The 22,906-nt window shown below is 48.4% G+C and overlaps 1 protein-coding gene across 5 annotated transcripts in view; it reads left to right on the forward strand.

Annotated features, from left to right (window-relative positions):
- The window catches only part of LOC123772234 (uncharacterized), a 325,414-nt gene that overhangs the window by 290,616 nt on the left and 11,892 nt on the right, over window positions 1-22,906 (forward strand). For all 5 annotated transcript variants that reach the window (XM_069311039.1, XM_069311036.1, XM_045765315.2 and 2 more), the window contains exons 10-15: window positions 2,722-2,830; window positions 6,163-6,390; window positions 8,212-8,432; window positions 9,715-9,978; window positions 10,115-10,227; window positions 11,460-11,562. In XM_069311039.1, the coding sequence (XP_069167140.1) occupies window positions 2,722-2,830; window positions 6,163-6,390; window positions 8,212-8,432; window positions 9,715-9,978; window positions 10,115-10,227; window positions 11,460-11,562 (1,038 nt within the window). The remainder of the gene's footprint in view (window positions 1-2,721; window positions 2,831-6,162; window positions 6,391-8,211; window positions 8,433-9,714; window positions 9,979-10,114; window positions 10,228-11,459; window positions 11,563-22,906) is intronic.

Consider the following 22,906-nt stretch of genomic DNA (forward strand, 5'->3'; position numbering starts at 1 on the left):
GTGTGTGTGTGTGTGTGTATGGGGCGCTCTACAGTGTGTGTGTGTGTGTGTGTGTGTATGGGACGCTCCACAGGGTGTGTGTGTGTGTGTATGGGACGCTAAACAGTGTGTGGGTGTGTGTATGGGACGCTCCACAGGGTGTGTGTGTGTATGGGACGCTAAACAGTGTGTGGGTGTGTGTATGGGACGCTCCACAGGGTGTGTGTGTGTGTGTATGGGACGTTCCACAGGGTGTGTGTGTGTGTGTATGGGACGCTCTACAGGGTGTGTGTGTGTATGGGACGCTCTACAGGGTGTGTGTGTGTATGGGGCGCTCTACAGGGTGTGTGTGTGTATGGGGCGCTCTACAGGGTGTGTGTGTGTATGGGACGCTCTACAGGGTGTGTGTGTGTATGGGGCGCTCTACAGGGTGTGTGTGTGTATGGGACGCTCTACAGGGTGTGTGTGTGTATGGGACGCTCCACAGGGTGTGTGTGTGTGTGTATGGGGCGCTCCACAGGGTGTGTGTGTGTGTATGGGACGCTGCACAGGGTGTGTGTGTGTGTGTATGGGACGCTGCACAGGGTGTGTGTGTGTGTGTATGGGACGCTCCACAGGGTGTGTGTGTGTGTGTGTATGGGACGCTCCACAGGGTGTGTGTGTGTATGGGACGCTCCACAGGGTGTGTGTGTGTATGGGACGCTCCACAGGGTGTGTGTGTGTGTGTATGGGACGCTCCACAGGGTGTGTGTGTGTATGGGACGCTCCATAGGGTGTGTGTGTGTGTGTATGGGACGCTCCACAGGGTGTGTGTGTGTATGGGACGCTCCACAGGGTGTGTGTGTGTATGGGACGCTCCACAGGGTGTGTGTGTGTGTATGGGACGCTCCACAGGGTGTGTGTGTGTATGGGACGCTCTACAGGGTGTGTGTGTGTATGGGACGCTCTACAGGGTGTGTGTGTGTATGGGACGCTCTACAGGGTGTGTGTGTGTATGGGACGCTCCACAGGGTGTGTGTGTGTGTGTATGGGACGCTCTACAGGGTGTGTGTGTGTATGGGACGCTCCATAGGGTGTGTGTGTGTGTGTATGGGACGCTCCACAGGGTGTGTGTGTGTGTGTGTATGGGACGCTCCACAGGGTGTGTGTGTGTGTGTATGGGACGCTCCACAGGGTGTGTGTGTGTGTGTGTATGGGACGCTCCATAGGGTGTGTGTGTGTGTGTATGGGACGTTCCACAGGGTGTGTGTGTGTGTGTGTATGGGACGCTCCACAGGGTGTGTGTGTGTGTGTGTATGGGACGCTCCACAGGGTGTGTGTGTGTGTGTATGGGACGCTCCACAGGGTGTGTGTGTGTGTGTATGGGACGCTCCACAGAGTGTGTGTGTGTGTGTGTATGGGACGTTCCACAGGGTGTGTGTGTGTGTATGGGACGCTCCACAGGGTGTGTGTGTGTATGGGACGCTCCACAGGGTGTGTGTGTGTGTGTATGGGACGCTCCACAGGGTGTGTGTGTGTGTGTGTATGGGACGCTCCACAGAGTGTGTGTGTGTGTGTATGGGACGCTCCACAGGGTGTGTGTGTGTGTATGGGACGCTCCACAGGGTGTGTGTGTGTATGGGGCGCTCCACAGAGTGTGTGTGTGTGTGTATGGGACGCTCCACAGGGTGTGTGTGTGTATGGGACGTTCCACAGGGTGTGTGTGTGTATGGGACGCTCCACAGAGTGTGTGTGTGTGTATGGGACGCTCCACAGGGTGTGTGTGTGTATGGGACGCTCCACAGAGTGTGTGTGTGTGTATGGGACGCTCTACAGGGTGTGTGTGTGTGTATGGGACGCTCTACAGGGTGTGTGTGTGTGTGTATGGGACGCTAAACAGTGTGTGTGTGTGTGTATGGGACGCTCTACAGGGTGTGTGTGTGTGTATGGGACGCTAAACAGTGTGTGTGTGTGTATGGGACGCTCTACAGGGGGTGTGTGTGTGTATGGGACGCTCCACAGAGTGTGTGTGTGTGTATGGGACGCTCCACAGAGTGTGTGTGTGTGTATGGGACGCTCCACAGAGTGTGTGTGTGTATGGGGCGCTCCACAGGGTGTGTGTGTGTGTGTGTATGGGACGCTAAACAGTGTGTGTGTGTATGTATGGGACGCTCCACAGAGTGTGTGTGTGTATGGGACGCTCCACAGAGTGTGCTGCATGGGTAACAGCTTCTCCATATCTACATACCCAGGCTTTGGGCCCTGTCAGGGCGCAACTCCATAGTCTTCCGAGACGGAAGGACGCCCACTACTTATATTATATACGTGTGTAAATCTCTTTGAAATTATATACACAGTGTATTTACAAATGAATAACAAAATATTATTTCTTGTTCTTATCAATGTCTTGTTCTCTCTATCTTGTTCTTCTCAATGTCTTGTTCTCTCTATCTTGTTCTTCTCAATGTCTTGTTCTCTCTATCTTGTTCTTATCAATGTCTTGTTCTCTCTCTCTTGTTCTTACCAATGTCTTGTTCTCTCTCTCTTGTTCTTATCAATATCTTGTTCTCTCTCTCTTGTTCTCCTCAATGTCTTGTTCTCTCTCTCTTGTTCTTATCAATGTCTTGTTCTCTCTTGTTCTTCTCAATGTCTTGTTTTCTCTCTTGTTCTTATCAATGTCTTGTTCTCTCTTGTTCTTCTCAGTGTCTTAATTGTTCTCTGCCATGTTGTTGTGTGTTGTTCATGGAGGGGTGTTCTCCTCAGAGTGTGATGATGCTGAACATCTCCAACGTTGAGGCTGGAGACTTCGGGGACTACCACTGTGTGGCCAAGAACGAGCTCTCCATCACCCGCGGCCTTATTAAGCTCTATGGTAAGTGGTCTGCTGCTGCCTGTACTGTGTCTCTGCTCTCTCTCACACACACACTACGAGGGGGGCCTCGTAGCCTGGTGGATAGCGCGCAGGACTCGTAATTCTGTGGCGCGGGTTCGATTCCCGCACGAGGCAGAAACAAATGGGCAAAAGTTTCTTTCACCCTAAGTGCCCCTGTTACCTAGCAGTAAATAGGTACCTGGGAGTTAGTCAGCTGTCACGGGCTGCTTCCTGGGGTGTGTGTGTGTGTGTGGTGTGGAAAAAAAAAATAGTAGTAAACAGTTGATTGACAGTTGAGAGGCGGGCCGAAAGAGCAAAGCTCAACCCCCGTAAAAACACAACTAGTAAACACACACACACACACACACACACACACACACACACACACACACACACACACATACACACACACACACACACACACACACACACACACACACACACACACACACACACACACACACACACACACACACACACACACACACACACACACACACACACACACACACACACACACACACACACACCACACCACGGCTGACGTGTGTGTGTGTGCACTCACCTAGTTGTGCTTGAGGGGGTTGAGCTCTGGCTCTTTGGTCCCGCCTCTCGACTGTCAATCAACTGGTGTACAGGTTCCTGAGCCTATTGGGCTCTATCATATCTACACTTGAAACTGTGTATGGAGTCAGCCTCCACCACATCACTGCCTAATGCATTCCATTTGTCAACCACTCTGACACTAAAAAAGTTCTTTCTAAAATCTTTGTGGCTCATTTGGGGACACAGTTTCCACCTGTGTCCCCTTGTGCGTGTGCCCCTTGTGTTAAATAACCTGTGTGTGTGTGTGTGTGTGTGTGTGTGTGTGTGTGTGTGTGTGTGTGTGTGTGTGTGTGTGTGTGTGTGTGTGTGTGTGTGTGTGTACTCACCTAATTGTACTCACCTAATTGTGCTTGCGGGGGTTGAGCTCTGGCTCTTTGGTCCCGCCTCTCAACCGTCAATCAACTGGTGTACAGATTCCTGAGCCTATTGGGCTCTATCATATGTGTGTGTGTGTGTGTGTGTGTGTGTGTGTGTGTGTGTGTGTTAGAACTGTATGTCTGTGTGTAGTAAATATATGATAAAGATCACAGGTTAGGAGTCACTGTATTAGACAACCGACGGCGGGGTCCAAGAGCTAACAGCTCGATCCTGCACACACGAATATGAAATACTCACGCGACCAACTAATGAGCCACAGTACACACACACTCCACAGTACACACACACTCCACAGTACACACACACTCCACAGTACACACACACTCCACAGTACACACACACTCCACAGTACACACACACTCCACAGTACACACACACTCCACAGTACACACACACTCCACAGTACACACACACTCCACAGTACACACACACTCCACAGTACACACATACTCCACAGTACACACACACTCCACAGTACACACACACTCCACAGTACACACACACTCCACAGTACACACACACTCCACAGTACACACACACTCCACAGTACACAGTACACATACACAGGTACACAGCTACAAGTGTGGTGTACCAGGCCTGTGGAGCCTTTGAGCACCAGTGGATTAAATGTTGAGAGGCAGGACCAGGGAGCTGAAGTTTAACCCTCACAAGACCTGTATAACCTGCACCGCAAGACCCCATAAGGCTAAATATAATATCCAAATATTATACCAGTAGCAGGATTAACTAACATTATATGAACACTAATTATATTCCTGAACAAAAACATGTATCCGAACACCTATTCATATAGATGGACACAATTGTATAGCCAGTGGAAGGGACACAATTGTATAGCCAGTGGAAGGGACAAAACTGTATAGCCAGTGGAAGGGACAAAACTGTATAGCCAGTGGAAGGGACAAAATTGTATAGCCAGTGGAAGGGACAAAACTGTATAGCCAGTGGAAGGGACAAAATTGTATAGCCAGTGGAAGGGACAAAATTGTATAGCCAGTGAAAGGGACAAAATTGTATAGCCAGTGAAAGGGACAAAATTGTATAGCCAGTGAAAGAGACACAATTGTATAGCCAGTGGAAGGAATAAAACTGTATAGCCAGTGAAAGGGACACAATTGTATAGCCAGTGAAAGGGACAAAATTGTATAGCCAGTGAAAGGGACAAAATTGTATAGCCAGTGGAAGGGACACAATTGTATAGCCAGTGGAAGGGACAAAACTGTATAGCCAGTGGAAGGAACAAAATTGTATAGCCAGTGAAAGGAACAAAACTGTATAGCCAGTGGAAGGGAGAAAATTGTATAGCCAGTGGAAGAGACAAAATTGTATAGCCAGTGGAAGGGACAAAATTGTATAGCCAGTGGAAGGGACAAAACTGTATAGCCAGTGGAAGGAACAAAATTGTATAGCCAGTGGAAGGGACAAAACTGTATAGCCAGTGGAAGGAACAAAATTGTATAGCCAGTGAAAGGAACAAAACTGTATAGCCAGTGGAAGGGAGAAAATTGTATAGCCAGTGGAAGAGACAAAATTGTATAGCCAGTGGAAGGGACAAAATTGTATAGCCAGTGGAAGGGACAAAATTGTATAGCCAGTGGAAGGGACAAAATTGTATAGCCAGTGGAAGGAACAAAACTGTATAGCCAGTGGAAGGGACAAAACTGTATAGCCAGTGGAAGGGACAAAACTGTATAGCCAGTGGAAGGGACAAAACTGTATAGCCAGTGGAAGGGACAAAACTGTATAGCCAGTGGAAGGGACAAAACTGTATAGCCAGTGGAAGGGACAAAACTGTATAGCCAGTGGAAGGGACAAAACTGTATAGCCAGTGGAAGGGACAAAACTGTATAGCCAGTGGAAGGGACAAAATTGTATAGCCAGTGGAAGAGACAAAATTGTATAGCCAGTGGAAGGGACAAAATTGTATAGCCAGTGAAAGAAACAAAATTGTATAGCCAGTGGAAGAGACAAAATTGTATAGCCAGTGAAAGAGACACAATTGTATAGCCAGTGGAAGGGACAAAATTGTATAGCCAGTGGAAGGGACAAAATTGTATAGCCAGTGGAAGGGACACAATTGTATAGCCAGTGGAAGGGACAAAACTGTATAGCCAGTGGAAGGGACAAAACTGTATAGCCTGTGGAAGAGACAAAATTGTATAGCCAGTGGAAGGGACAAAACTGTATAGCCAGTGGAACGAACAAAACTTGTATAGCCAGTGAAAGGAACAAAACTGTATAGCCAGTGGAAGGGACAAAATTGTATAGCCAGTGAAAGAGACAAAATTTCCAGCATTTTCACTGTCCACGCTTGGTGCTCCTGACAGAGATTGACACGACCTTGTTCATCCCATCAACTGGGACGGTGGATGGGTTGACCTTTGGTCCGGGCCCGCCCAGCTTTGTTGACCTGTTCAATGACTTGTGCCCTCCCGCCAAGTGCCCGGACTGCTCCAAAGTCTCCAAGTGCGCAGAGGGCCGCGGGGCGCTCTTCGGCATCCGCGTTGAGCAGTTCGGCAACGACACCTACCCGGGCTTCAAGAACAGGTCCACAGGTGAGTTAATATGTTTTCCGCCTTGTGTTGCAGACTACTTGGGAGTGTTGCAGACTGCTTGGGAGTGTTGCAGACTGCTTGGGAGTGTTGCAGACTGCTTGGGAGTGTTGCAGACTACTTGGGAGTGTTGCAGACTACTTGGGAGTGTTGCAGACTGCTTGGGAGTGTTGCAGACTGCTTGGGAGTGTTGCAGACTGCTTGGGAGTGTTGCAGACTGCTTGGGAGTGTTGCAGACTGCTTGGGAGTGTTGCAGACTGCTTGGGAGTGTTGCAGACTGCTTGGGAGTGTTGCAGACTACTTGGGAGTGTTGCAGACTACTTGGGAGTGTTGCAGACTGCTTGGGAGTGTTGCAGACTGCTTGGGAGTGTTGCAGACTGATTGGGAGTGTTGCAGACTGCTTGGGAGTGTTGCAGACTGATTGGGAGTGTTGCAGACTACTTGGGAGTGTTGCAGACTGATTGGGAGTGTTGCAGACTACTTGGGAGTGTTGCAGACTGATTGGGAGTGTTGCAGACTACTTGGGAGTGTTGCAGACTGCTTGGGAGTGTTGCAGACTACTTGGGAGTGTTGCAGACTGATTGGGAGTGTTGCAGACTACTTGGGAGTGTTGCAGACTGATTGGGAGTGTTGCAGACTGCTTGGGAGTGTTGCAGACTGCTTGGGAGTGTTGCAGACTGCTTGGGAGTGTTGCAGACTGCTTGGGAGTGTTGCAGACTGCTTGGGAGTGTTGCAGACTGCTTGGGAGTGTTGCAGACTGCTTGGGAGTGTTGCAGACTGCTTGGGAGTGTTGCAGACTGCTTGGGAGTGTTGCAGACTGATTGGGAGTGTTGCAGACTACTTGGGAGTGTTGCAGACTGATTGGGAGTGTTGCAGACTACTTGGGAGTGTTGCAGACTGCTTGGGAGTGTTGCAGACTGCTTGGGAGTGTTGCAGACTACTTGGGAGTGTTGCAGACTACTTGGGAGTGTTGTAGACTGTACTGGTGTGTTGCAGACTGTACTGGTGTGTCGTGGTGACTGTTGCAGACTGTACTAGAGTGTTGTGGTGACTGTTGCAGACTGTACTAGAGTGTTGTGGTGACTGTTGCAGACTGTACTAGAGTGTTGCGGTGACTGTTGCAGACTGTACTAGAGTGTTGTGGTGACTGTTGCAGACTGTACTAGAGTGTTGTGGTGACTGTTGCTGACTGTACTAGAGTGTTGCGGTGGCTGTTGCAGACTGTACTAGAGTGTCGTGGTGACTGTTGCTGACTGTTGCAGACTGTACTAGAGTGTTGTGGTGACTGTTGCTGACTGTACTAGAGTGTTGTGGTGACTGTTGCTGACTGTACTAGAGTGTTGCGGTGACTGTTGCAGACTGTACTAGAGTGTTGTGGTGACTGTTGCTGACTGTACTAGAGTGTTGTGGTGACTGTTGCAGACTGTACTAGAGTGTCGTGGTGACTGTTGCTGACTGTTGCAGACTGTACTAGAGTGTTGTGGTGACTGTTGCAGACTGTACTAGAGTGTTGTGTTGACTGTTACAGACTGTACTAGAGTGTTGTGTTGACTGTTGCAGACTGTACTAGAGTGTTGTGGTGACTGTTGCAGACTGTACTAGAGTGTTGTGTTGACTGTTACAGACTGTACTAGAGTGTCGTGGTGACTGTTGCTGACTGTTGCAGACTGTACTAGAGTGTTGTGGTGACTGTTGCTGACTGTACTAGAGTGTTGTGGTGACTGTTGCAGACTGTACTAGAGTGTCGTGGTGACTGTTGCAGACTGTACTAGTGTCGTGGTGACTGTTGCAGACTGTACTAGAGTGTTGTGGTGACTGTTACAGACTGCATGTTGTCAGCCGTGGGCAAGCCGGTGTATCATCGCCACACAGACTCCAAATACGGGTCGTGGATGCGGGACCCGCACCCGCTCGAGCCCCGGCGGGAGCCCCGGTTCTGGACCACGGACCCGGCCGACCCGTACCGCCTCTACGAGTTCTCCGACAAGAACCGGTACCGGAAGAACCTGCCTAGCAAGAACTACACGCTCTCCTGGCCCTTCACTGTGAGTCTTGGCGCCAAGAACGTCTTTCCTGATGAGTATTGGGCATTCTTGATGAGTATTGGGCATTTTTGATGAGTATTGGGCATTCTTGATGAGTATTGGGCATTCTTGACGAGTATTGGGCATTCTTGATGAGTATTGGGCATTCTTGACGAGTATTGGGCATTCTTGACGAGTATTGGGCATTCTTGACGAGTATTGGGCATTCTTGACGAGTATTGGGCATTCTTGACGAGTATTGGGCATTCTTGATGAGTATTGGGCATTCTTGATGAGTATTGGGCATTCTTGATGAGTATTGGGCATTCTTGATGAGTATTGGGCATTCTTGATGAGTATTGGGCATTCTTGATGAGTATTGGGCATTCTTGATGAGTATTGGGCATTCTTGATGAGTATTGGGCATTCTTGATGAGTATTGGGCATTCTTGATGAGTATTGGGCATTCTTGATGAGTATTGGGCATTCTTGATGAGTATTGGGCATTTTTGATGAGTATTGGGCATTCTTGATGAGTATTGGGCATTCTTGATGAGTATTGGGCATTCTTGATGAGTATTGGGCATTCTTGATGAGTATTGGGCATTCTTGATGAGTATTGGGCATTCTTGATGAGTATTGGGCATTCTTGATGAGTATTGGGCATTCTTGATGAGTATTGGGCATTCTTGATGAGTATTGGGCATTCTTGATGAGTATTGGGCATTTTTGATGAGTATTGGGCATTCTTGATGAGTATTGGGCATTCTTGATGAGTATTGGGCATTTTTGATGAGTATTGGGCATTTTTGATGAGTATTGGGCATTTTTGATGAGTATTGGGCATTTTTGATGAGTATTGGGCATTCTTGATGAGTATTGGGCATTCTTGATGGGTATTGGGCATTCTTGATGAATTGTTGTCACTAGTTTGGGTTCTCGTGGTGTAACAAGCAGGGTTATACATGGTATTCATTGTAAATATGTTAGGTTAAATGACGTGGTTGTGTTGTTTGGATCTTTGACTCACAAACAACGACATATTAGACACAATTAGATATAAAGGGGTTAAAGATGGATATTAACTAACAAGCTACCTCGCCTGTGGTCACTAGGCCTCCAGCAGTTCCCCTATCGATGTGATCTACGTCCCATTGTCACTAGTTATTAGCATAAAGATGTACTGTATGGTTAAAAAAAAATTAACCAAAAAAAAATGGGGGAAAAAATGCAATAATTCGTCCGGCGCAGCGTACGGGTTAAGAACATGCCAATGCCTCTGACCGTTCCTTGTCGTCCTCAGGGTAACTCCCACGTGGTGTACAACGGGTCGTTCTACTACCACCAGCAAGGTCACCAGAGCATCATCAGGTACGACCTCATCTCCGGCAACACCAAGTCCGTGTCGGTGCCTGGCGTAGCCACCACCGGTTACAACTACCTGTATGGCACCAGCCTGGACTACATCGACCTCAACACCGACGACAACGGTCTGTGGGCCATCTACGGCCTCCCTGAGAGCAACAACAACACTGTGGTGATGAAGCTCGACCCTTGGACCCTCAAGGTACTCCTCCAGCCCCATGTTTACACTTGTACCAGGCAGTGTTTGCTGTATTGTTGTCACGTGTTGATAGGGTGGTGGGGGCCAGGTGCTCGGGGCCCAGGAGCTGGAGACTAACCAGGTGTCATCACTCCTGCAGGTGGAGTACAGCTGGAACATCTCCCTCAGCCACCACAAGTTTGGAGAGCTCTTCATCACCTGTGGAGTCCTCTATGCCATCGACAGCACCACAGAGAGAGACACTAAGATAAGGTATGTCCGCACGCTGCTGCTGCTGCTGCTGTTGCTGCTGCTGCAGGGGGCTGCTGCTGCTGATGCTGCTGCTGGCTGCTGCTGCTGTTGCTGCTGCTGCAGGGGGCTGCTGCTGCTGCTGGCTGCTGTTGCTGGCTGCTGTTGCTGGCTGCTGTTGCTGCTGCTGCAGGGGGCTGCTGCTGCTGCTGCTGCTGCAGGGGGCTGCTGCTGCTGCCTGCTGTTGCTGCTGCTGTAGCCTCGCTCTATCTCTCTCTCTCCTCTTTTTCTCTCGTATCTCCCCCCCCCCTCCCTCCATCTCTCCTTAAACTCAGTCCTGCCCATCTTTACCTCTCCCATCAACTTTGTGGTGGTAGTTGTGGGTGTGCTGTACCCTTGGTGCGGGGTCGAGGCTGGTTCTCTGCCTCTTCCTGAGGAGCTTATTCTGTCTTGATTGAGCAGCCCGTCCTCCCAAAATGGGGTGGTAAATGTAAGAAGACAAATAAGAGCAATTATGTACTATTCATAGCAGTTAGGAATTGTACTTATTTTCACTTAGTATTAAATCGTAGTCAAATATATTGTGAATATTTGAGTTTACCTGAAAAACTGAATAGAAAACCACAACCTCACCTAACCGTCTTAGTTTTTGAAGATAATAATTTTATTGCTTCTTAATTACAATTAGTACTTAACCTATAGCTATATTGATATTACAGTTTTATAAAACTAATAAAACAAAATTAAAATATATCAATAAATTGTAAAGTAACTCAGGATATTTTAAAATTTTGTATAAAATCTATATTGTTTAATAAACCTGAAAAAAAATTCCTGATATTTAAAACTTGTGTATTGCAATTTGAATTTGAAAATTTCATCCTAAAATTATGAGTGTCTTAACAGAAAACGAGGAGAATTAAATCGGGGGAGGGGGTTGGGCAATGTAACAGCCCCATAAGTGCAATTATGCACTGTTTATGACAGTATGAAAGTGTACTTATTACACTTAGTATTAAATCGTACTGTCAATTCGGAGAATGATTTATGAATGATCAGGTATAATATTTATCAGGTAATATAGGTATAATATTAGGTAATGAGAAATAATATATGCCGCTATACTGATATGGTTAATGATTTTGTCGTGTGAAGTACTAGGCTGTGGTATAAGGCTGTGGTGTAAGGCTGTGGTGTAAGGCTGTGGTGTAAGGCTGTGGTATAAGGCTGTGGTATAAGGCTGGTGTGTCCCACAGGTTCGCCCTGGACCTGTACCGGAAGCGGTTCCTGGATGTGGACCTGCCGTTCAACAACCCTTTCAGGAATACCACCATGCTCGGTTACAACTACGATACTAAGGTAAGGCCCTGATACCTCCATAAGTCCTCCACCTGATACTTCACTCATACCCAACCCCGACGGATCACTCATACCCACCCCTGATGGATCACTCGTACCCACCCCTGATGGATCACTCGTACCCACCCCTGATGGATCACTTGTACCCACCCCTGATGGATCACTTGTACCCACCCCTGATGGATCACTCGTCCCCACCCCTGATGGATCACTCGTACCCACCCCTGATGGATCACTCGTACCCACCCCTGATGGATCACTCGTACCCACCCCTGATGGATCACTCGTACCCACCCCTGATGGATCACTCGTACCCACCCCTGATGGATCACTCGTCCCCACCCCCTGATGGATCACTCGTACCCACCCCTGATGGATCACTCATACCCACCCCTGATGGATCACTCGTACCCACCCCTGATGGATCACTCGTCCCCACCCCTGATGGATCACTCGTCCCCACCCCTGATGGATCACTCGTACCCACCCCTGATGGATCACTCATACCCACCCCTGATGGATCACTCGTACCCACCCCTGATGGATCACTCATACCCACCCCTGATGGATCACTCGTACCCACCCCTGATGGATCACTCGTACCCACCCCTGATGGATCACTCGTACCCACCCCTGATGAATCACTCGTACCCACCCCTGATGGATCACTCGTACCCACCTCTGATGGATCACTCGTCCCCACCCCTGATGGATCACTCGTACCCACCCCTGATGGATCACTCGTACCCACCCCTGATGGATCACTCGTACCCACCCCTGATGGATCACTCGTCCCCACCCCTGATGGGTACGAGCGATCCGTGCTACTTGATCACTCAAGTAGTACGGATCACGAGTCAGTGGGAACTGAAATATTTTGAGGTCAGTTCCCGCTCACCCGTCGAGGTTTTTGAGGTCAGTTCCCGCTCACCCGTCGAGGTTTTTGAGGTCAGTTCCCGCTCACCCGTCGAGGTTTTTGAGGTCAGTTCCCGCTCACCCGTCGAGGTTTTTGAGGTCAGTTCCCGCTCACCCGTCGAGGTTTTTGAGGTCAGTTCCCGCTCACCCGTCGAGGTTTTTGAGGTCAGTTCCCGCTCACCCGTCGAGGTTTTTGAGGTCAGTTCCCGCTCACCCGTCGAGGTTTTTGAGGTCAGTTCCCACTCACCCGTCGAGGTTTTTGAGGTCAGTTCCCGCTCACCCGTCGAGGTTTTTGAGGTCAGTTCCCGCTCACCCGTCGAGGTTTCCAAGTAAACAGTTTTCAGAGTTTTTATTTCTCTCGCTGACACGCCCGTTTAAGACCGAAATAATTCCGAGCCCTTCGGATAAGATGGTCAGATAAATTTTGTTAAGGAAAATAGACATCTTAGCAGTGACTTTTAGTTTTATTTATTATCTATTATTATTATTATATATTATTATAATATATATTTATTTTATTTATTTATTTATTTTGGTTTTTATTTATATCCATTTACTGCTGTTTCACCTGTTTAAGACCGAATTTCTTCAGAGTCCAGTTGAAGACCGAAACTTGTAAGAGTCTAGTTTACGACCGAAATTTGACAGAGTCCAGTTTAAGACTGAAATTTTTCAGAGACCAGTTTAAGACCCAAATTTTTCAGAGACCAGTTTAAGACCAAAATTTGTTAGTTTTAATCGTCACAGCAGTAGTAAGAGAGTTCTTATGGATATAATTAAACTCTACCAACTTGAGCAAATATGTTAAAAAGTTCATCAGAAGTTAGTTCTTGGGCTCGACTCTATACATTTATAAGTGTAGTTTCGCTATTAACCAATCAATTTCTCTGAAATTTAAAAGATAGTTATTTCGTACATAGAAATAAAAGAAAAGTGTTACCAGGCTCCAGCTCTCGTGCCCCCACCTTAGTTTATTGTTACAACTTCGTTAATAATTATTACTCACTCTGAAATTTAATCCCGCTGTTTTTCAGATTCAGTAAAATAAATCAAGACATTAACCAAGTTTTAGCTCTTGTCCTCTGCCTTACTTCATTCATACAACTTCTTTATTATCAGTCCAATCCTCTTAAAATTTATACCCGCTATATTTCAGACTTAGATAAATACAGTAATTTATTTACCGAGCTCCAGCTCATGTCCCTCGCCTTACTTTACTTATGTAACTTCGTTAGTATCCAGCCAATTTCCTCGAGATTTAAGTCCGCTATATTTCGGACGTAGTAAAATCTATCAAAAGCGTTAACCGAGCTCTATCTCCTGTCCCCCGACTTAGTTGATAAAACTTAATATTTCAGATCAAGACCTGCTCCAGCCTGTCACCTTATCAAAGTAAACATATCCACTCCTTCAGTACTCTTGTTTACTGATGTGTGCCAATACACAGCTGCTGGGTAATAATCCAAGGTCATGATACCCCTTATCTCCCAGCCATGACCCCCCCCCCCACCCGCTCGCTTAACTCCCTCTTGCCCCCAACTCCTCCATCACCCCCTTATCTTCCCCTCCCCCCTTCCCTCACCCCCTTCCCTCACCCCCTTCCCTCACCCCTTCCCTCTCCCCTTTCCCTCACCCCTTTCCCTCACCCCTTTCCCTCACCCCTTTCCCTCACCCCTTTCCCTCACCCCCTTCCCTCACCCCTTTCTCTCACCCCTTTCCCTCACCCCCTTCCCTCACCCCCTTCCCTCACCCCCTTCCCTCACCCCCTTCCCTCACCCCTTCCCTCACCCCCTTCCCTCACCCCTTCCCTCACCCCTTCCCTCACCCCTTCCCTCACCCCTTCCCTCACCCCCTTCCCTCACCCCTTTCCCTCACCCCTTTCCCTCACCCCTTCCCTCACCCCCTTCCCTCACCCCTTCCCTCACCCCCTTCCCTCACCCCTTCCCTCACCCCTTCCCTCACCCCCCTTCCCTCACCCCCCTTCCCTCACCCCCTTCCCTCACCCCCTTCCCTCACCCCCTTCCCTCACCCCCTTCCCTCACCCCTTCCCTCACCCCTTCCCTCACCCCTTCCCTCACCCCTTCCCTCACCCCCTTCCCTCACCCCCTTCCCTCACCCCTTCCCTCACCCCTTCCCTCACCCCTTCCCTCACCCCTTCCCTCACCCCTTCCCTCACCCCTTCCCTCACCCCTTCCCTCACCCCCTTCCCTCACCCCCTTCCCTCACCCCTTCCCTCACCCCTTCCCTCACCCCCTTCCCTCACCCCTTCCCTCACCCCCTTCCCTCACCCCCTTCCCTCACCCCCTTCCCTCACCCCCTTCCCTCACCCCCTTCCCTCACCCCCTTCCCTCACCCCTTCCCTCACCCCTTCCCTCACCCCTTCCCTCACCCCTTCCCTCACCCCCTTCCCTCACCCCCTTCCCTCACCCCCTTCCCTCACCCCCTTCCCTCACCACCTTCCCTCACCACCTTCCCTCACCACCTTCCCTCACCACCTTCCCTCACCCCCTTCCCTCACCCCCTTCCCTCACCCCTTCCCTCACCCCCTTCCCTCACCCCCTTCCCTCACCCCCTTCCCTCACCCCCTTCCCTCACCCCCTTCCCTCACCCCCTTCCCTCACCCCCTTCCCTCACCCCCTTCCCTCACCCCCTTCCCTCACCCCCTTCCCTCACCCCCTTCCCTCACCCCTTCCCTCCCCAAAATGTATAATACAAATAACACAATAATCTTATCATATTTGTGTATTCCCTCCGTGTTCACATCTGGTTCTCTGTTCAACTTTTATATTCATTATCCATGTTCTCTGCAAGTTTCATATTGTCGCGTGTTTCTCCATGTTCTTAGCATGTTCTTCACGAGTTCGTTATGTTCTGCTAAATGTTCACACCATATTCTTTACAAGTTCAGTTCATATTTTTCACCTGTTTCTTCACGTCCTTCAAATGGAGAAAAATTGTAAGAAAGTGTAGGAAGATGAGCGGAGAACATGTGGGAACATGTAGGGAAGGGAGGAGGAGTTATGTATTTACATATGATAAGATACAAGATGATAACTGTGTAAGTCTTAGGCAGCAAGCAAAGAAACAGAGAACATGTAAGATAAATGTGAAGAACATCGTGAACAAGCGAGGGATTCGTAGAGAACATGAAAGAAAATGTGAAGAACGTGGAGAAACAGGTTAAAAATATGAACTGAACTTATCGAAAATATGTTCTGCTAAATAACATTTAGCAGAACATAACCTTGAATATATATATATATATATATATATATATATATATATATATATATATATATATATATATATATATATATATATAATATACATATATATATATATATATAACAGTGTTCCAGCTCAGTGTTATCATGAGAGCATCTCAGTAGCAGAACAATCATGTACAATACATGAGTGTTGGTAATATATGGAGACCAAAACAATGCCACTCTGAGCGCAACAAAGCCCGCTCAAAATTGTAATGGAAATGAAGTTACAAAAATCATTATTTGCATATATATTAAGCGAGCACAGAGGCAGCAGAGAAATGGTGCAGAAAACGGTATTTGAGGACAAGAACACTCGTGAACCCCAGGATGAACTGAAGCTGGGCGCCGGTCGTCCTGGGGTATGTACCGTGTTGAGGTAACCCTAGGATGAACTGAGGCTGGGTTTCGGTCGTCCTGGGGTATGTACCGTGTTGAGGTAACTCCAGGATGAACTGAGGCTGAGTGTCGGTCGTCCTGGGATATGTACCGTGTTGAGGTAACCCTAGGATGAACTGAGGCTGGGTTTCGGTCGTCCTGGGGTATGTACCGTGTTGAGGTAACTCCAGGATGAACTGAGGGTGGGCGTCTGTCGTCCTGGGGTATGTACCGTCTTGAGGTAACCCCAGGATGAACTGAGGGTGGGCGTCGGTCGTCCTGGGGTATGTACCGTGTTGAGGTAACCCCAGGATGAACTGAGGCTGGGCGTCGGTCGTCCTGGGATATGTACCGTGTTCAGGTAAACCCCAGGATGAACTGAGGCTGGGCGTCGGTCGTCCTGGGGTATGTACCGTGTTGAGGTAACCCCAGGATGAACTGAGGCTGGGCGTCGGTCGTCCTGGGGTATGTACCCTGTTGATGTAAACTCCAGCATGAACTGAGGCTTGGCGTTGGTCGTCCTGGGATATATACCGTGTTGATGTAAACCCCAGGATGAACTGAGGCTGGGTGTCGGTCGTTCTGGGATATGTACCGTGTTCAGGTAAACCCCAGGATGAACTGAGGCTGGGCGTCGGGCGTCCTGGGATATATACCGTGTTGATGTAAACCCTAGGATGAACTGAGGCTGGGCGTCGGTCGTCCTGGGGTATGTACCCAGTTGAGGGTGACGGATGTTTGGTGAGCTGAGGCCTCCAGAGGTGTTGACAATTGGAACAACGTGCAAAATACGGCGTTCTACAACTCACCAACCCAAGCCACCCACCTAACCTATCCAGCCGACCCATAGAAAACTTGAATGGTTGAAAGCCGCTACTGTTCATAGTACCCCTTATTGTGTCCGTTTGGGACCACAGCCTACAACACTGAGGCGTGTTAGTTCAGCTGACATGTTGTTGTGTTAGACACCTGTGTTGTGTTACACACCTGTGTTGTGTTACACACCTGTGTTGTAGTGTTGTGTTAGACACCTGTGTTGTAGTGTTGTGTTAGACACCTGTGTTGTGTTAGACACCTGTGTTGTGTTAGACACCTGTGTTGTGTTAGACACCTGTGTTGTGTTAGACACCTGTGTTGTGTTAGACACCTGTGTTGTGTTAGACACCTGTGTTGTGTTACACACCTGTGTTGTGTTACACACCTGTGTTGTAGTGTTGTGTTAGACACCTGTGTTGTAGTGTTGTGTTAGACACCTGTGTTGTGTTAGACACCTGTGTTGTGTTACACACCTGTGTTGTAGTGTTGTGTTAGACACCTGTGTTGTAGTGTTGTGTTAGACACCTGTGTTGTGTTAGACACCTGTGTTGTGTTAGACACCTGTGTTGTGTTAGACACCTGTGTTGTGTTAGACACCTGTGTTGTGTTAGACACCTGTGTTGTGTTACACACCTGTGTTGTGTTACACACCTGTGTTGTGTTAGACACCTGTGTTGTGTTAGACACCTTTGTTGTGTTACACACCTGTGTTGTGTTAGACACCTTTGTTGTGTTACACACCTGTGTTGTGTTAGACACCTGTGTTGTGTTAGACACCTGTGTTGTGTTAGACACCTGTGTTGTGTTAGACACCTGTGTTGTGTTAGACACCTGTGTTGTGTTAGACACCTGTGTTGTGTTAGACACCTGTGTTGTGTTAGACACCTGTGTTGTGTTAGACACCTGTGTTGTGTTAGACACCTGTGTTGTGTTAGACACCTGTGTTGTGTTACACACCTGTGTTGTGTTACACACCTGTGTTGTGTTAGACACCTGTGTTGTGTTAGACACCTTTGTTGTGTTACACACCTGTGTTGTGTTAGACACCTTTGTTGTGTTACACACCTGTGTTGTGTTAGACACCTGTGTTGTGTTAGACACCTGTGTTGTGTTAGACACCTGTGTTGTGTTAGACACCTGTGTTGTGTTAGACACCTGTGTTGTGTTAGACACCTGTGTTGTGTTAGACACCTGTGTTGTGTTAGACACCTGTGTTGTGTTAGACACCTGTGTTGTGTTAGACACCTGTGTTGTGTTAGACACCTGTGTTGTGTTACACACCTGTGTTGTGTTACACACCTGTGTTGTGTTACACACCTGTGTTGTGTTACACACCTGTGTTGTGTTAGACACCTGTGTTGTGTTAGACACCTGTGTTGTGTTAGACACCTGTGTTGTGTTAGACACCTGTGTTGTGTTAGACACCTGTGTTGTGTTAGACACCTGTGTTGTGTTAGACACCTGTGTTGTGTTAGACACCTGTGTTGTGTTAGACACCTGTGTTGTGTTACACACCTGTGTTGTGTTACACACCTGTGTTGTGTTACACACCTGTGTTGTGTTACACACCTGTGTTGTGTTACACACCTGTGTTGTGTTACACACCTGTGTTGTGTTACACACCTGTGTTGTGTTAGACACCTGTGTTGTGTTACACACCTGTGTTGTGTTACACACCTGTGTTGTAGTGTTGTGTTAGACACCTGTGTTGTGTTACACACCTGTGTTGTGTTAGACACCTGTGTTGTGTTACACACCTGTGTTGTGTTAGACACCTGTGTTGTGTTACACACCTGTGTTGTGTTAGACACCTGTGTTGTGTTACACACCTGTGTTGTGTTACACACCTGTGTTGTAGTGTTGTGTTAGACACCTGTGTTGTGTTACACACCTGTGTTGTAGTGTTGTGTTAGACACCTGTGTTGTGTTACACACCTGTGTTGTGTTAGACACCTGTGTTGTGTTAGACACCTGTGTTGTGTTACACACCTGTGTTGTGTTAGACACCTGTGTTGTAGTGTTGTTAGACACCTGTGTTGTGTTAAGACACCTGAGTTGTAGTGTTGTTAGACACCTGTGTTGTAGTGTTGTTAGACACCTGTGTTGTAGTGTTGTTAGACACCTGTGTTGTAGTGTTGTTAGACACCTGTGTTGTAGTGTTGTTAGACACCTGTGTTGTAGTGTTGTTAGACACCTGTGTTGTAGCGTTGTTAGACACCTGTGTTGTAGTGTTGTTAGACACCTGTGTTGTGTTAAGACACCTGTGTTGTACTGTTGTGTTAGACACCTGTGTTGTAGTGTTGTGTTAGACACCTGTGTTGTAGTGTTGTTAGACACCTGTGTTGTAGTGTTGTGTTAGACACCTGTGTTGTAGTGTTGTTAGACACCTGTGTTGTAGTGTTGTTAGACACCTGTGTTGTTGTGTTAGACACCTGTGTTGTAGTGTTGTTAGACACCTGTGTTGTTGTGTTAGACACCTGTGTTGTAGTGTTGTGTTAGACACCTGTGTTGTAGTGTTGTGTTAGACACCTGTGTTGTAGTGTTGTGTTAGACACCTGTGTTGTAGTGTTGTGTTAGACACCTGTGTTGTAGTGTTGTGTTAGACACCTGAGTTGTAGTGTTGTTAGACACCTGTGTTGTAGTGTTGTTAGACACCTGTGTTGTAGTGTTGTTAGACACCTGTGTTGTAGTGTTGTTAGACACCTGTGTTGTAGTGTTGTTAGACACCTGTGTTGTAGTGTTGTTAGACACCTGTGTTGTAGCGTTGTTAGACACCTGTGTTGTAGTGTTGTTAGACACCTGTGTTGTAGTGTTGTTAGACACCTGTGTTGTAGTGTTGTTAGACACCTGTGTTGTAGTGTTGTTAGACACCTGTGTTGTAGTGTTGTTAGACACCTGTGTTGTAGCGTTGTTAGACACCTGTGTTGTAGTGTTGTTAGACACCTGTGTTGTAGTGTTGTTAGACACCTGTGTTGTGTTAAGACACCTGTGTTGTACTGTTGTGTTAGACACCTGTGTTGTAGTGTTGTGTTAGACACCTGTGTTGTAGTGTTGTTAGACACCTGTGTTGTAGTGTTGTGTTAGACACCTGTGTTGTAGTGTTGTTAGACACCTGTGTTGTTGTGTTAGACACCTGTGTTGTAGTGTTGTTAGACACCTGTGTTGTTGTGTTAGACACCTGTGTTGTAGTGTTGTGTTAGACACCTGTGTTGTAGTGTTGTGTTAGACACCTGTGTTGTAGTGTTGTGTTAGACACCTGTGTTGTAGTGTTGTGTTAGACACCTGTGTTGTAGTGTTGTTAACACACACTGGACAATCGACATGAGTTCAAGATAAATGTGCCGGTAATTATATGGTCATCGCTTGTGACGTGACCACGTGACGTGACCACGTCATGTGACCACGTGACGTGACCACGTGACGTGACCACATGACGTGACCACGTGACGTGACCACATGACGTGACCACGTGACGTGACCACGTGACGTGACCGTCATGTGACCGTCATGTGACCACGTGACGTGACCACGTGACGTGACCACGTGACGTGACCACGTGACGTGACCACATGACGTGACCACATGACGTGACCACGTGACGTGACCACGTGACGTGACCACATGACGTGACCACATGACGTGACCACATGACGTGACCACGTGACGTGACCACGTGACGTGACCACGTGATGTGACCACGTGACGTGACCACATGACGTGACCACGTGACGTGACCACGTGATGTGACCACGTGACGTGACCACATGACGTGACCACGTGACGTGACCACGTGACGTGACCACGTGATGTGACCACGTGACGTGACCACATGACGTGACCACGTGACGTGACCACGTGATGTGACCACGTGACGTGACCACATGACGTGACCACGTGACATAACCACATGCCGTGACCACATGACGTGACCACATGACGTGACCACGTGACGTTGGCTAACATTTTTTATTTTAATTTTTATTTTAATATTTAGATGCCAACGGCATGCAACATAAATTACAATAAATAAAGGAGGTACTGAAGCACCATCACATTACAAAATACAGCACAAGAGGCACATTACAAAATACAACACAAACACAAGAACACAGACAACACCACCGGGCACATCTAAAAGACATAAACACAGCAACCTGCAAACATGCAATACAAACAACCAACACAACACGCGGAACTGGCAATGAGCTGGAACCTATACGTAAGAAGCACAGAACAGAAGAACCAAGTTATGCCCGAAACGCATGCCCGAAACGCTTTGCGTAATAGTGGCTTTAGGCATTGTATGTACTAGCTATACCTATAAGTCAAACAATCCTTGTAAATTTTTATTGTATGTACCTTACCTAAATAAAATTGTATTGTATTGTATTGTATTGTATTGTTATTCAATGCCCCCTCCCCTTCCGGCCCGTTGGCGTCGTGAGGGGGCTTGGTGGACGGCTGCCGGAGTGTGATGCTCCGTTGGGCAGTCCTCTGTCCTTTTCTGGCCTTGCACTCCTGCTGCTGTCTTCTCCAATTGTGCCGGATCGCTTTTCCTTTTCCTTATGTTTCGTTTTTCTCCCCCCTCTTCTCCTATCTGCTTGTCGTTTCCTGCCGACCTTTTGCTTGTTTTGGATTATTTCTTTGGACTTCTTCTATTTTGACGCCCGGGTGCTTGAGGAGGCATACTCTTGCACCCGTAGAACTGTAGTACCCGACGTCTCGAGCGAGGGGAACCTTTTATTGTCAATCCCCCTTTCGTCGCTGAACCCGATCTCGACGGACTGACGGTTCTTAAGGTGGCGTTTGTGGGGCGTATACTCACGACGCACCCCTAGGGGGCCCCGGCATGATCAGCGATAGCTTCCTGTTGGGTGTCCTGCCTCTAATTGTGGCTCCATGGTGGGTATGGGGGCACATTCGTGGATGAATTTGTCGCTTTTCGTCTCTATGTCGTTGAATGTTTCCGTTGTACCCTCTCAGGCTCGTGGGGTGGGCGACCAAGCCCCCGAGTCGGCCTGTATTGGAAGACCAGGCTCTGTAGCTCCCGCTGCGTTGGGCCCCGACCTTGCTCCTCCTTTGACCGTCCTGACTTCTTCCCCCAGCTCCCCTCCCTCCTCTGAGGTTGGGTCGAGCCTCCAGCCCCCGGTGGTGACCACTTCGTCCCCTGGTGTGGCTAAGTCTTTCGTTGTGACTACTGCGCCTTTTGACCCCTATCTCTCTAGGGGTTCTCAACGCCGTTCGCGCCCCAACCGCACTCGCTCGATTCCTTCCCGTGCTGATGCGTATCAGGCCTTGTTTGGTCCTGCTTCATGGGCCAAATACTTTGATCTCCTCCCTCTTGATTCTGCGCCTCCTGACGATTTCTCCCTCCATCGGCATCTTGTAGATTCCGTGGATGCGTGTGTTACTTTCAACCCCACTCGTCTCGGTACACGTGTCGTTGCTGCTCCTTCTCAGGATGCGGCTTCCCGCTTGGCTGCCTTATCTTGCCTTGGCGAGATCCCTGTTCGGGTCTCCAAGAACGTTCAGATGAATTCCAGTGTTGGCACTATTCTCCTCCCACCCCATGTTGCAACCGGTGTTCGGAATCTGCAGGATTGCCACGATGATGTTCGGCATATCCTTGATGCCCAAGGCCATTCTGTCCTCCAGGTTGACTCGTTTACTCGTCCCCCTCGTGGTCGTCGCCGTCAACCCCTTCGCGTTGTGAAGATCACCTTTGATGGTAGGACCCTTCCATCCTCTGTCATTCTTGCTGGTGCTAGGTGCTCTGTCCAGGAGTATATTCCTTCTCCTCGACTTTGTAATAAGTGCTGGAGGTTTGGGCATGGTGCCCTCCGCTGCTCTGGGACTGTCTCTCTCTGTCCTTTGTGTGGGAGTGAAGGTCACTCTAAGTCGGAGTGCACTTCTCCCCAAGCTCGCTGCCTCAACTGCGGTGAGGCCCATCCTACGTTCTCCCGTGCCTG

This window comes from Procambarus clarkii, chromosome 69 (genome assembly GCF_040958095.1).
Source record: "Procambarus clarkii isolate CNS0578487 chromosome 69, FALCON_Pclarkii_2.0, whole genome shotgun sequence".
Lineage (NCBI taxonomy): Eukaryota > Metazoa > Arthropoda > Malacostraca > Decapoda > Cambaridae > Procambarus > Procambarus clarkii.